Source organism: Furipterus horrens, unplaced genomic scaffold (assembly GCF_987537825.1).
Source record: "Furipterus horrens unplaced genomic scaffold, mFurHor1.1.pri manual_scaffold_5, whole genome shotgun sequence".
NCBI lineage: Eukaryota > Metazoa > Chordata > Mammalia > Chiroptera > Furipteridae > Furipterus > Furipterus horrens.
In genome coordinates this window covers 28,967,008-28,983,049 of record NW_028327175.1, presented here as the reverse complement: position 1 = coordinate 28,983,049, position 16,042 = coordinate 28,967,008, and the positions used below count along the sequence as shown (strand labels likewise).

The window sequence follows — 16,042 nt, the reverse complement described above, 5'->3', positions numbered from 1 at the left end:
TCTATTTTTTTACTTTGATGTCATAAAAACAATAAGATAGTTCACAGTCAGCTCTGAAATAAGGCAATAAGTGAATAGCATTTATTTTTTAATTGTAGACATATTCACACAAAATTCTTCACTAAAGCAGACTTCTTTTTCTTCCCCTAAGAAACATCGAACAGGTTTGTTAGTTGCCAACCGACATTAGGCAGGATGGTTTGAGGTGAAGAGAGATTTAATGTCATAACTTAGTAGACAGTTAATGTCAGCAAAATCAATATAACCAGGAGTGGCCATTGGTGACAACTGTTGGACTTCTAAGCAGCCAGGCTGGCAGCTCTAAGCTGCTGTGGCTGACCAGCTCCCAGAAGGAGGCATGGCGTTGTGACATGTGGGCAACTGGTGGCCCTCACTCACAGCCACTCTGTCTAAGAGCTGCCCCCCATGCAGTGCAGGAGGAGATTTATGGCACCTTATGGCACCTCCATGAATTTATTCCACCTGCATCAGTCCAACATGGTGATGCACCAGCTCTGTGGTTTCTCAAGGGCTACACCCCAGGGTCTAAAGCTCCTCTAAAAATGGCATTGATGGTGACTGGGCTTTCTCTATCACATTTGTGGTGGGAGAATAAGGTAGAATTGTAAGTGCTGAGAAATGTCGGGTGGTGGTCTGGTGCAAGATATTACTGTCACTGCTGTGAGCATTTGTTTTCTTTTTAGAATTGGTCAGATTTTGCTACATTAGATGAGAATGATAGAAGAGGTAAAGAAGGATGTAGCAATGCCCAGGAAGAGGGTGGACTTTCTGGTCTACCCTGGAGCTTACCCTACACACACTATTAATATGTCACCAAAGGGATTTATACAAATACAAGACGCAAAGCAATTTCAAAGACTATCAAAGGATTCTCACATGCTATACTCTTAAAAATCCTTTTATATATACAAACACAGAGATGCAATTCTGTTTTCTTTGTCCAGCTTTGAGATAAAAGAAAAGGTCATTGAAAATTTTAGTGCCAAAAGAGCTACAGAAGGTCACATTAACCCTTCCATGATATTTTCTGATACTAAACAAATCTCCCACAAACTATTGTGGACCTGCTATAAATAGTGTGTTATTTTGACGGTTGAATTCACAGGACCATCTCAATATGTAATAAAGTTTTTATAGTAAGAGTGTTTTCTATCAATTTGTTATAAATCTAGTTCTGCTCTAAAGGGAACAACGTTAGAAAGCTCACTAAAACAGAAGTTATCAAAAGAAAAAAAAACCCTCACTCTTCAGTGAACTTCAGAGAAAAGATCCAAGTCTGTGGAAGTAGGTCAGTCCCCATGGAGTCCCCACTCACCATCAGTGGAGCAGCCGCTGGTTCCGTCACTAGAGCAGTACCGCATTTCGATTCTCTGTCTTCCCACTTCCAGCAAATTTGGGTCAGGCAGGCGGGCTTTGCATGTGTATCTAAATCGCTGTTCATAGTGGCCTCCATTGTCAGAGATGTTGACAGGCGTCCAGGGTGTCCAGGGTGTGGTCTTCTTCAGCTCAGGGCACGAGTTGGTATTACAAGGCTGGTACTCCTGGAAGAGAAAAGGTGAGGCATGTACTCACCATACAGCATAAGGAGAGCCAGGGGTGTTGTTCCTTTAGTGAAAGACAGGGCTCTCTGAAACTTCAGATCTTAAGATACCCATCAGCTACTTTACAGGGTTTGAAACACAAGAATGTTCAGGGTTCAAGTCAACTCCAAAAGGATATGCACAATTTCTTTTCAATCAACAATGAAAATGAGACAGTAACCATAATTGCATGTGATTAAAAATACTGATTTCCATAAAAACGTCATTCTTTCACTTAATAACTAACCAGAAATACGGATTATTCTAGTTAGGTTAAATTTAACTTTCTTCTTTAAAAGATTAAAGTTAAAATGATGGAACCATTACTTGTTTTTTGGACCACAATATGTTCAGTTTGTGATTAATGAATGTTTTAAGCTCTGGAATCATAGGTTCCAAGCATTAGACTGGTAATGATCAAAATGATAACTTTTAGTCAATAAGAAGTTTTCTCAAGATTTCCCGGGTTACTACCTCAGTGACACTTGTCAGTTTCTCCTCCTTTCCTTCACTACCAGGTACCTCCCTTGTACACAGGTTGGAGGGTCCTGGGAGCTGAACAGAGATTTGAAGATCTGGCAAATGGGGCACAGTGTGTGCTGGGGGGTTGAAATTTAAGATTACATTTATGAAGATCCATCTGAAGCCCTAAAATATTTATTAGGCAATAATTTTAAAAACTAGGTCTCCAGAAATAGGGCCACATATAAAGGTTACTGGGTTTGACTTTGGATAAAGCACAACATCACGATTCCTCTATTTGACAACAAAGGATGTCTCATTAGTTGGAAAACCCACAACACATAATATGCTCAATTATGGCCAGAGCTCTAAAATGACTTTATCAATGTAAAACATACATGTAAAATAAGTTAAATCACTCTCTAAGCTGTATTATCAAAAAGAGAACAGTTCTAAAATGTTAGTTAAACATTGTGATATTTATCCCATAAAGTAACAGTAAGAGTTTTCCAGCAGGCATAGCCAATTCCCTGTGCACTACAGAAAACGAGAATTTAGCTCTTAACTTCCTACCCCACTCTATGTGTCTTCAACATGGATACAGCCTTCCCATCTCTAGTTATCTTAATGTGGTTAAGCTACCCTTTCGGTTGGGTCCAAATCCAGGGTTTGCACTTGGCGCTGGGTGAGCACTGCCCACACCTGACTGGTGTGGTACCACATGACTGACTTCTGTTCCTTGACCAGTTTCCTTCCAATCCAAGGCAAGGGCTCATCTGTTTTGGGGGATGGTTTTTTGGTTTCCAGGAGCATGTCATTGATTCACCCCTATCAGGTATTCAGACACAGTCAAAGTTGTCTTGGTGGGTTTCTAGTTTGAAAAAAGTATATCCCTTTAATGTTCGATTGGTGAATTTCCAGTAAGAGAGAAAGTAGCCATGTGTGCCCACACCCCCAGCTTTACCTGGAAGTCTATTAAAACCATGCTTTTGTCACTATTTTGATTATTCCCACTAGGTTTCTTTACTTGCAGTCCATCTGTTTTATTATTTTTACAAGGGACCAGAGTCCAGAGTTCTCCATGCTGGCAACTCCAACTTTTAACAGGAAGTATGTGAAGAGATCATCCCTGCTCCTCTGATGTCAGACCTTCTCACCTGGCCCTCCTCGGCCCCCAGACGCTGCTTGTCTCCACAGCAACACCTACTGGAAGACAGATGACTGCACTCTCCTGTTTATAGCATCTTTTATTACAGCATCTTTTGGATGCTGCCTCCTGAGTGGAAAAATAGCCCCAATTCAGGCCATTAACCCAATTGTGTGAGAAACTAGACAGAACACATGTGAGCTCTCTCATTCTCCCTTGAAATGGAAGCCACATGACAGGAATGCAATAAACCTTGTCTGCCCCCCACCCCCCGGGCCTGCAGAGTGGCAGCATTGTCACCCCCAGACTGAAAACGCCATATGCCACTGTCCTGCCCTTCATGACTCTGTGCCAGCCTGGCTGGGCTGCTGTCCAGGGCGCCTTGCTGAAATTGGCTTAAAGGACTTGCTGTTTGTGGACCTCTGCTTTACAAAATGCAAGTACTTAATAATGTCACTTATAAAATTGTATCATCCCACTTCTTAATAAACAAATATGGAAGATATATCCAATACTTCTTAACGTCACACTAAAAATCTCACCTTTTCTATGGAGATGAAGTTTTGTTTGTGAAATATATGAGTGATAGATCTATTTTAAAGCTGGCTCATGTGCTCGCGTTGGGCTCTGTGTGCTGGTGACATGCCCAGCAAGGCAGGAGGCACACATGCCAGAGGTGGGCATGGCTCAAGGACGAAGAAGGTCAATTCAGGCTCCTTAGACCTACACCTCTGATAACGAAATCTGTTCTTTTGCTCATTAACTCTTCATAGCACAGATGGTAACACAAGACACAGGACTTCCTCTCTTCAACTGCTTTCTGAGGTTTCATATGATGCATTCACTTAACATATCAGATTATGAAATGCTGAGAAATGATATGACTAATCTGTTTTATATTAATGACTAAAATTATGAAGTTATTCAAGTCATTGGTGAATAATTATATTACTTAACACTACCTGTTTGCTACAAGTTACTGTTGAACTGTTGCTCAAAGTCCTCATATTTGAATGTAACTTCAAAAGCATTACATTTCATGTTACAGAAAAAAGTTATTTTAAAAGTAGTTTTTCAGGAGCTAATTACTATTATTTGTCACATAGGATTCTTAATATTCTGGTGGCAAATATTAAGTAAGAACGGTTACTGACATTAAGCCCACTTCTGGAGATGTATATATATATATATATATATATATATATATATATATATATATACAAATGAAATTAGGATCTCATAGAGATATATGTGCTCCCATATTCATTCTGGCACTGCTCACTATGGATAAGATATGGAAACAACTTAAGAGTACAACAATGGATAAAAAGATAAAGAAGGTGTGGCATATGTAAGATGTAAAATACATATACACAATGAAATATTCAGTAATGAGAAATAAGGAAACCCTGCCATTTGTGACAACTTGCACAGACCTTGAGAGCATTGTGCTGAGTGAAATAAGTTAGGCAGAGAAAGACAAATCCTGTATGATATCACTTGTATGTGGACTATAAAAGAAATGAACACCTGAAACTAATATAATATTGTATGCCAACTATAGTTAAAAAAAAAAAAAAAAAGACTCAGAGAAACAGAAAGTAGAGTGGTGGGTGTGAACTTCAGTTATAAGATTAACAACAATTTTGGGGAGCTAATGTACAAAATGGTGATTATAGCTCACATAACTGTATCATACAGTATATTAAATATTACTAGGAGAGTAAATCTTAAATGTTGCACCCCAAAAAGAAATAGTAACTGTATGATCAGCTAGAGGTATTAGCTAACACTGGTGGTTATAATTTGGAAATTTATAATGTTTTCAAATCAGCACATGACATACCTTAAATTTACACAATGTTATACGTCAATGATATCTAAGTAAAGCAGAAGTTTAAAAAATTAAAGCTAATGCAAGCACAAAAAAATAAATAGTCAAGGAAAACAAATTAAAAAAAAAAAAAAAAAAGGTTACTAAAGCAATTTCAAACAATTCTCCAAAAAGTTCCCCAGGCAGTCCATGTTTCACTCAACACTGATAAGATCATCCATTTAAAAGTTTAATCTGAAACCCTGGAGGCACCAGCCTGCTTCCCCCTTACTTCTGAGCCAAGCCCTACAGACAGGACTTCCTGTGTTCCTTCTCTCCCCCCTCTCTTTAATTGACTCATTTCTAATTCCAGCCACCCTCACCACAGGCCTGTTTCACATGGTCAAAGACTGTACTTTTCTGAAGTTTAATTGTCTAGTTATAGATTGCCTCTACTACTAGACTGCAAGTTTGTCAGAGCAAGAATTTTGTCATATTTATTTAACATTACCAATCTTAAGTACAGTAACACTTATTTTTGTGAATGACTGGATAAATCATATTGATCAATTCACAAATAAGCCCATTCAAGGAAAATATGCATAAATTTGGTGATCAAATTTCAATGTTTAGGTGAGGGCCCTAGTTCTGCTTTTTATTTTTCCTTTGAAGAAAGTTAATCAAGACGCTGCAGTGTTAGCATCAAAATATAAAAATTAAGCAAAGGAATGGAATGGAAAGCCCAGAAATAGACCTGCACGTGTATGGCTTATTCATTTTTGGTAAAGTTACAAAGTCAATACAGTGGAGAAAATAGAGTGTTTTCAGCAAACGGTGCTAGAAAAATTGAATAGCCATATCCAGTAACTTTTATCAATAACTTGCTTCATCAATGATAATATACTCAAATGGATCATAGACCAATATCTAATACCATAAACCTTCCAGAAGAAACAGGAGAATATCTCCGTGACCTTAGGTTGAGCAAACATTTTCTAGATACAAATCCAAAAGCATCACTCATAAAAGAATAGAAATAAGTTGAATTAATCAAAGTCAGGAAGTTCTGCTCTTTGAGAGACACCATTAGAGAATCAAATCAAGCAACACACTGGGAAAGATTATTTGCAGATCATATATCTAGTAAAAGACTCATACTCATTACATTTGAAAAAAAAACTCAACAATTAACTTCCAAGTGTTATGAACAGACATTTCATCAAAGAAGTTCTAGAAATGGTAAAAAATAAAAAAGTTAAGATAATGCTCAAGATAATTTTTTAGAAAAAGTAAACTGAAACCACAAGTAAATCACCACATACCCATTACATATTAAAATGGCTAAAACAAAACAAAAATGTGATAATATCCAATGCTGTGAGCACACAAAGCAACAGGAACTCTTCCTCACGCCCTGCTGGTAGGGTTGTGTTGTAAAATTGCACAATCCCTTTGAAAACTATTTGACATTTTCTTAAAAACTTATAAGCACACTTATCATAAGATCAAGCCAGTTCCCTCTTAGATATTTATCCAAGAGAAAAGAAAGCATGTCCATACAAATATAAACTTGCACATGAGTGTTCATAACAGCTTTATTTGTAATAGTCAAAAAGCTGGGGAAAAAAACACGTCTATCAGCAGGTGAATATCTAAATAATTCATCTTATACCCAAATAATAGAATACAAGTCAGCAATAAAAGAAATGAATTGCTGATATGTACAACAGCATAGAAGAATCTGAAACTAATTATGCTGAAAGAATACAACAAACAAAGAAGTACCACGTATACAATTATGAAAAATAAAAACTAATGTAGGGTCAGAAAGCAGGTAAATGTCTCCATTGGGAGGACACAGATGTCTATGAGGGAGAAGTGACAAATGGGATGAGGAAACTTTTGGGTTGATGACATGTCCATTTTCTTGATTGTGCCAATGGTTTCATGGAAATACACGGTGGTCAAAACTTATCAAATTTTATACTTAAACATGTGCAATGTATTAGATGCCAGTCATACTGCAATAAAGTTATTAAAATTATATGGTCACAAAAAGACAAGTCTTTTTCTAGTAAATGGTGGTCACCATGCTGATTTAAATATCGGGAACAGTTGTATTTACATATACCTGCACACATTAAAATTCCCGTTTTTTATGGCATTCATGTTTGAGTATTTGGGATTTACTACACCTACCAAGTATTTATAGATACATGCGTCATAAACACAAAATGTGCATCAAGTTCAATTTTACTTGTCATCATATACACCTGAAAATGTTATTTCCTATCACAAAATTAGCCAGTGTAGCAACTATAGGTTATTGTTTATGTGCACGTGTCTATCGACTGTATTTTTTAAGAATCTTATTTATCTTACAGTAAGTTTCTTCAGCTGCATTGCATTTTCATGTTGGTGCAGGCCTTTGAACACAAAGGAGTTTTAATCACCTTCCATGGGATTTGGAGAAGGTTGTGAGTCTCAGGATGGCTTGGTGTGAGAACTCAGCCCCAAGGACAACTTCTTAGTCACTGTCTCACCCTCTGCAAATCTTTGAACACTTGGAACATGTCTTAGTCTGTTCCAGAATATAATAAAGTTTCACGAACTGGGTGGCATTGTAAACAATAGAAATTTATTTTCCACAGGTCTGGATACTGAAAGTCCAAGATCATGGTGCCAGTGTGGTCAAGAGAAGGTCTTCTGGGTCTTGGACCTCTCCTTGTGCCCTTACCTGGTAGAAGGGGAAAGGGAGCTCTGTAGGGCCTCTTTAATAAGAGCACTAATTCCATTCATGAAGGCTCCATCTGCAAGATCTAATAACCTCCAAAAACCATCCCATTGGGCATTAGGTCTTCAATGTATACATTTTGGAGGATGACACACATTCAGACCACAGCAAAACACAACATGACAAATGCCAAAGGAGGGGTTAGACAAGACGATCTCAAAACACTAAAAGCATGCTGGCATCCACAATCTTGGTTTTGATTTTGTCCACTGAGTCAAAGTAAATACTGAGCATATGCACTTGAATCTGGTTAATAGAAGGTGAAAGACTTGACATTCAAAATGCTAGAAAACAGTCTACCTTTGCTACTCTAAACAGAGGCTAATGATTTAGACTTTTATGGATATTCCTAATTTCTTTCCATTATAATTACTAGTCATAAAGACTTAATAAAGTAGAAATATTTTTAAATGTAGAGCAATTTTTTAAAGAAGCAAGTGAATATATCTGAGAAGAAAATCCCACCGTTCTTTGCAGTGACTGCTTGCATTTCAGCAGGTTTCCTCTGAGTAGCCTCTACCCCGCTGACAAACCTTAGCTGTGCCCCTTGTTTGCGTGAGCGCCTCCTCAGCCTGTGAGCTTCTAGAGGGTCAAGCCTGGTGTTGATGCACCTTCCCTCCCCGCAGCACCCTCACTCGTTTCAAAGAGGGAGCAGATTGTGCTGAACAACTCAGGGGCCCTCAAATGGGTGCATTTACTTTCAGCCAGCAATCAGCCTACATTCTATTAAGTGCAGAAAAGCAAGCAAGTATTCCCTGCTCCCATACTAAGAAAAGATGCGTGTGTGTGTACAAGATTACATACACGTGTATGTATATACAAAATTAAGCTGGCTATCTCCCTTACATATTATTTTGGGCATTCATTTTTATAACACTGTAGAAAGCCCAACAGAATTAGAAAATTAGTGTTGTCACTGAAAATCTTTATTATAGAGGCTATGATATGTGGGTACCCTATATACTTATATCTCAAATAAGAAGATTCGTTTTATTTATTTTATTCTCTCATTATAGAGCCTTTAAATCCTTAGTAGCTGAGAGTGAACATTAAGAACTCAGACACCTTTTATTTAATTTTTCCGACAAATACCTTACAATGAGAGAAGAGTACTTCCAGTTAGAAGTGAGAATCTATCATTGGGCAAAATGTTTCCTTTTCAAGCCAATGATTCAAATGGGTGACCTTGAGCAAAGGAGTCCACCCATTACTTCCACTCCTCCATCTCTTAAGGGGAAAGTATTTAATGGTAATATACTTGCTTCAAAAGAAGGTAATAATTTGTACACATTTTAAGAGGAAGAACCAGAGTAAATAACAAACCAAACTGAGACAGTGCTATTACAGATTAAAGTTTTGGCAGCATAATTCATTGGGCATTACTTTTTAATTGAACATAAGGGTAAGTGTCCTAGATTCCTGTAAGTCCAAAAGAGGCAACAAATACTTATCTGCTTTCTTATTAGAAAATGTGTGAGTATGTGTATGTGTATAACAAAATCACCACACTTTTACACTTGTAAGAAAAACAAGAATTAAAAAAAGAAATAAGAACTACTCCCTATAATCACAGCATTTGGATGTTATGGTTATAGTCACATAGTCACACTTGTGTGGGCTAGAGTGATTTAATTTCTTGGCAAGAAAATGTAAACCCAAGTTAGAATAATACAGTGGTTATAAGCAATTTAGTCATGAAGACACAGGCTAAAATCATACTTTTGTGGCCTCAGCAAACCCTAACTGAAAAAAACAAATGTATTTCATTAAAAGCAATTATTTATCAGCACAACAACTGTTAGTGAATGCCTTACAAACACCTGGTGATTAGGCTACATTTGATAAGTAAATATTTATTTTATATATAAATTAATTTCAAAAGCAATTTAAGTTTTGAGATTTTGAAAAATATACTATGAATAAATGCAAGTCAGATACTGTTGATAAAATATATGCAACTTGTTTTTCCCTGACCATTGATTACAAAAAATTTAAATGCCATTTTCCTCTCTTAGATCATCTGGATACCTTTTTTTTTTTTTTTTTACTTTTGTGCTTTTTGTACTCAAAGGAACTTATGACAAAAAAGAGTTGTGGCATCTTCTCCTATTTCCTGTTCAGTTGGTAAAACTTCTGAAGATACCTTACGAAGTTCTAGACGACTCCGTTTTCTTCTGCATTTCATGAGGTGCGCAGGGCAGGGTATCTTTGGGTCCCACAGTCCAACAGTCCTACTTGGAGCCTTGTGAGCAGCTGGTCTATTTTCCATGTCACCTGCAGCCTGATTCCTTGATTATGGTACAACAGTGATCTTAAGGGTACGGTGACACTGTGCATCCACTCACACACTATGGTAGGCAGAATTCTAAGATGCCTCCAAGATTCCCACCACCTGGATGCAACACCCTGTGTCATCGCTTCTTTGTGGGTGCGGTGGGTCCTGGGAAGGTGATGGGATAATGGTTCTCTTGATTAGGTTCTGTAATCTAAGAACACCCTGTAGGGGATGAGCGATTCTCCAGCTGGCTTTGGAAGAGGTTAGCTGCGGCACTGTGAGAGGGCCACGTGGCTGGGGACTGAGGGCAACCTCTAGGAGCTCACGGTGACCTTCAGCCTAAAGCCAGAAACAAAACAGGGACCTCAGTCCTAAAATTGTCAAGGAATAAATTCTGCAAACAACCAGAGATCTTGAAAAAGAACCCTAAGCTTCAGAAAAAATTGCAACTTTGGACAACACCTTGACTTCAGTCTATGAGAAACTGAGCAGAGGAACCAGTTACATTGGGCCCAGACTTCTCACTCATGGAACTGTGAGATTATAAAAGTATTCTATTAAGACATTAAATTTATGCTAATTTGTTATATAGCATTAGACTATTAATACCTACCTATGTAAATATATATACATATACATTTATTTATTTGTATATATAAAAATAAATTAATTCTGTGACCCTGCTTTTTGTCCAATACTCCGAGGATTCAATTCCTTGGATGATGCAAATGAAGTTGAATTTTCTTATCTCCTGCCTCCTTTGCCTTAGTCTGGTCTCCCAGTAATAAGAAATTTTCTTTCACCCGAAACTCATTATCTTCCTGCTATGATATTCTTCCAATTCTTTATGAGAAAATCTTGGTTAAAGTTTTTCCTAAAAAATGACCACTACTTGCTATTAATAATGCATAGGAAATTCAAGGTGTTGATGAAAGTCTCACAGGTTATCTGCCAAGGTGAGGATTGTTGTTAGAATTCATGTTTTATTAAAGGAGCCTGGTCCCAGGCAGATTTTTTTTTTTTAATTCAGCTTTGCAGACCTGTGACAAAATATACATGTGTTGACCATCAATTTGAATTTCAATTTTACCAGTTCCATTAAAGCCATTGATTTCAGCCCACTATGTTTGAGTGAAGTATGTTGAGTAAATATCTTTTACTTTAAGGACATAAACAGAATTTAAATGGCATTCTATTCATCCCATCATAAAGGTTTTCCGAAAGTGTCTCTCTGGGTAGCACAGGGGTGCTACAGGGAAAAGCATCTGTTGTCAGGAAGAACTAAGGAGCCCTGGGTTCAACAAAGTTAAACGGGCTTCTTTAAAGCAAGAGAGATCTGAGCTGATCTTGAGCCCTTTTCTCAGACCTCCTTGAGGAACCAGAATTGAGTAACTGAGTAGACTTCACGTTAGTAAATGCTGTCAGGGAGGATGCCCCCTGAAATCAAACAAGTTCCCCCAAAGTGAAAGAGATTTTGTTGTTGTACGACTGCTTTTACAATCAATTTGACTGATTCAAAACTGAAAGTGAGGGTATATTTCTGCAGTTTCGAGGTTGTATGGAAGATCCCCGACACCTACCAAACCTAACCAGGACTTGAAAGACTGACGATGGAGTGTTATGTTCATAAAATCCTTAGCCCATGTCATGTGTTCTGTGTCCTTGGCCCATTGAAATGTCCACGTCCATGTTCTAATGGGAAGGTCACCTATAATATGCCCCTTCTTCAAGGCTGGTGGTGGTAGCTTTCCAGAGAGTGGATGATGAATAGGGAGCTGGCACTTCATTAGTCTTGATTCTCAAGTGTTTTCACCTTTAAATTTATTCCTAAGTTTCTACCGTGAAACGCTCAGACCACTTCCAAATTTGTGACCCTGCATGATAACTAAAAGAGCCCACCAGGTCTGTCTAGGGGGTCTATTCCTTTCATGTCCATAACCGAGTGTCTCAGATTTCTCATTGGTGAAATGCTCATAGAAAGCAGCACATCATGATGAGCTGGAAGTGTTAAATCAGATAATGCATTTACAGTGATTACCAGACCACTTGGTATATGGAGCATTGCTGTTCTGCACAAATGCATGGAAACAAATATTAGTTCTCCAAAGCTAATTGCTAGTCACTAGCAATTTTCTCCAAAAAAATTCAGATGGTCATAAGAACCCATAATTATCTTAGCAGGGTTACACACAGGGGAACAGATTTATCTAACTGGTAGAAAGAGCATCCAAGATTCCCTGTGTATCATCTTACTCCCTCTGTTATGTGATCATCTAGTGGGAAACTATCTTCTAAATTTGCTCTTCTCTGAGTTGAAATGAAGCTGGCTTTTTATCAGTTTATATTCCTTAAGTCATTAGTTAAGATTTCATGCCTTAAAATATAGCAGTAAGAATATTTATTTAATATAAAATATCGAAAACATGCAGGAATGCATGATGTATTTGGAACATTCACTGCTAAGGTCAAAGTCCTGTCAATGCATTTCACCAGTAGGGAAATCTCTGGAACACATGGGTGTTTTCTTGGCTCTCTAAGCTGGGAACCCATCATTTAATGGATCTGGGAAATGATAAACATGTGCATTTTATCAACATCTTTCGCAAGGAATTGTACTTTTTTGTTCTTTTTCTGATCAATTAACTGTGGGAAATTATGTTCCTCTTTAAAAAAAGATCTTTAAGTAACTTCTTTTTATAATTCAAATTGTTTAATTAGATTCTTATTACATCAATAGTGTTTCCTGTCAGAACTTATGGGTATTGATCTAAATGTCTTAATTTAAACATTTATATTTTCGAAATTAAAGTCAAAATAATGTTGCCCAAATGGCACTTTCAATGAACAGCAGTTATGAAAATGGAAGTATCGTGTTATCCATTCATCCATTCACTCAGTCTTTTATCCATTTTTCAATAATCACTGTTGGAGCATCTATTCCTCATCAGGGGAGCTTAGATATTAATGATGAAAATAAGCACATGAAGTTCAAGGGAGACATAAAAGTGCCATCAACCCCACATCGACTATGGGTAATGGGAGCTAAGATGCCGGAGGGACTTGACCTTCAATAACAAGCCATAGTAATGACACTGTGGTCAAACCATGAGTCACCCCCCCTGGGATTCTTTTTGCACAACCGGTTTCACACCAAGTTTCATTGTCTTCCTCAGTCACAGCACTGAAGGTGGGAAGCACCCACCAATTTAGTTGCCTGAGTAACCAATTCTGACAAAAATGACCCATGCCCTAATAGTAGAATGTCATTGCTAACAGGAAACAAAATAAAAACCCCAACGCAACCTTAGCTACCTTCAAAAAAGTTTAAAGTCTTGATCACCCTCTGGTTAAAATATAAGTTGTCAAATTAGTTGAATATCCATCCTTATTTTTTTCTTTACACAGTTGTGCCCCAGTTTTATCCATGTTCCAAATGTATATACAGGGTCCCTGAAATAATCCTAATGAAAAGAGAATAAAATACGAAGGTGGTCTTCTTAGGACCTGTGATCACAGGTTAATTCCAAGGCACAGGCCTGGGTGGAACTCCCTGTCTGCCATCAGTACTCTACTGTCTTGTCTCCCAAAGCTGGGGAAACATTAACCAGAAGCCCCTGGTCTCCCCCGAAAGAGATGCATTTCTAACCTAAGGATAAAGGCTTTGTCCTTTCTTTGTGGAATCACCATCTCAATGCAGTAATATATGTAGTGACTTTCATATGATCCTTCCCAAATAAACTATCACAAAATTGAATACTCTGTCTAAATGGAGTGAAAACATCATAACAGTAATTTTTCTATGACTGCTTTTGATGGGTTTATTTCTAAGATTTATAACATCCTCTCTCAGAACTTAATTTTATGGTTTATTAATGTCTTGAGGTTATGATTAAATTCACTTATTACTGACAATACTATTGATGCATTAGAATTCATTTTCCTCCACAACCTAAACACATCTCTTGAATCTGCTACTTTCTTTGCCTCTGCTTCTCTCTACTTCCATCTATATGGTAGTCTGGAAAATAGATGATTACGCATATTAGAGCAAGTAGCAAAGAGAACAGTCAGACATCATGAAGCCATCGAAGTCTTTGCCGCAAAGGTGAATAGCAGAATCCCTCTCACCTGCTTTTGGAACCTGGCCCTCATCTTGGCTGCCAGCATTAATACAGGGTCAGGCAAAAGTAGGCTTACAGTTGTTCATATGGAAAATAATACAATAATTAATAAATAATAACACAATATTAAACATGTACTCAAAACTGTAAACCTACTCTTGACTGCTTTCCCATCAATGAGGTATATAGTAGAATCAAAATATTTAAAATGTTGTAATCAAACATATAAGATAAACATTTCTAGGTTTTAATATACTTAACATAGCAATGATATAACAGTTCATTTATCGAAGTTTTCTACAAAAGAATAAATGCTCAAATTAATGTTTAAAGATTGATCTACATTATGAATTTTCATATACTTAAATATGATTAGAAAATCATTCTGCTATAAATTCCTAAAATATAAAATGATAATTAAATAATGAAGTGGATAAACTTCTTCCAAATCCATATTTTAATCACAGCTATGTATTTATCCTGATGCACAGTTATATGCATTCCTTAGTTTTTAACTGTATAAATTTTCTTCCCACTACCATCTCCACATAAATATACTTTCATGTATGAAAATATGAAAACATAATGGAAGTCACTTATTTGGAAATTCATATATTAAGATTACCTAACCCAGCAAATGTTGCCACAAATCTCTCCTTCTAGAATGTTCCTTCTTTTCTTTAACAAGGTAAGGGTGCTTTTTATTCAAAGCCATCTTTCAGGCCTAGGCCTATAGAAAATGTCCCAGTTGAAATATTTAGAATTCTATACTGTGGATAAGTTTAAAATTCATTTTTCTCTTCTGGACACAATGCAAAATTTAAGCAAGAGTACTGACTGATTTCTATACTTCAATTTCTATTCATTTAGGCAAAAAATTCCATAGGGTGGCTGAGTAAAAGTGCCTGCCCTTCAAAAATATGACTAAAGTATCTCTAAATTGCTTTAACTCTTACAAATATTGGTATATAGAATAAAACGCTAAGTGATATAAGGGGGACTGCTGCAGACATCTCATCGTCGGCAGCCGTCCGTCTCGAGAGACGATGGTGTAGCTTCTTAAGAGTCTATCTGCACCGCCAAGAATGGCTGTGCAGTCCGACTCGGGAGTGACACGGTATCTGTCTCCTCCCGTGTTGAATCGACATCTTGCGATGACGCTGAAGCTACAGAGCCTGGGCAGGGTGATATGGAGGGTCTGCTGTTGCCCATGCAGCAGACCCCCCCTCTCTTCGCAGCTGAAGGGTCCAAGGGAAAGACGGAGTCAATACAGCTTGGCTTCAGGTGCACCGCAGGAGTTGCCGGTGTTGACTACAACGTCAAATCGCCTTAGGGACTCCGGCTCCGGATTTTCTGTCAGGGTTTACTCCCTTAGCCTTTCCCCTGAAGAGGTATGCCGCAAGGCAGCGGAGGTTTTTTGGAGTCAGAGTTTTCCTTCTCTGATGTACCCTGACTGGAAGATCGAGCCAGCGACACTTAGCTCGCAGGCCGACGCTCAATCCACTGAGCTAAACCAGCCAGGGCCATGCAGACATCTAAGTTTTCTCTTATAGTGTGATAAAAAATGTAGTGTTCTTCTTTTAGACTGTTCCTCAGTAATAAAGTTTATCTGGCTTTATTACACCATGAAATGCTCTAACCCACATTCAGACAGAACATTATAGTCAGGGGACTGAGATGTGAAGTTTGTTCAAACAGGAGTTTACATAGGCAAGCAGGAATGGCATCAGCAGCTAGAAGCCTAAAGCCATATTTATGAAATTTAACATGTAATTATATATAAAATATATGTAATTCCATAAAGTTATCAAGATAGCACTCGAGAAGGC

The 16,042-nt window shown here is 37.6% G+C and overlaps 1 protein-coding gene across 1 annotated transcript in view; it reads right to left on the bottom strand.

Moving 5' to 3' along the window:
• Nucleotides 1-16,042, bottom strand: part of SEMA5A (semaphorin 5A) — a 435,475-nt gene that overhangs the window by 17,232 nt on the left and 402,201 nt on the right. Inside the window, exon 17 of the mRNA XM_090276235.1 lies at nt 1,337-1,562. Within this exon, the coding sequence (XP_090132361.1) occupies nt 1,337-1,562 (226 nt within the window). The remainder of the gene's footprint in view (nt 1-1,336; nt 1,563-16,042) is intronic.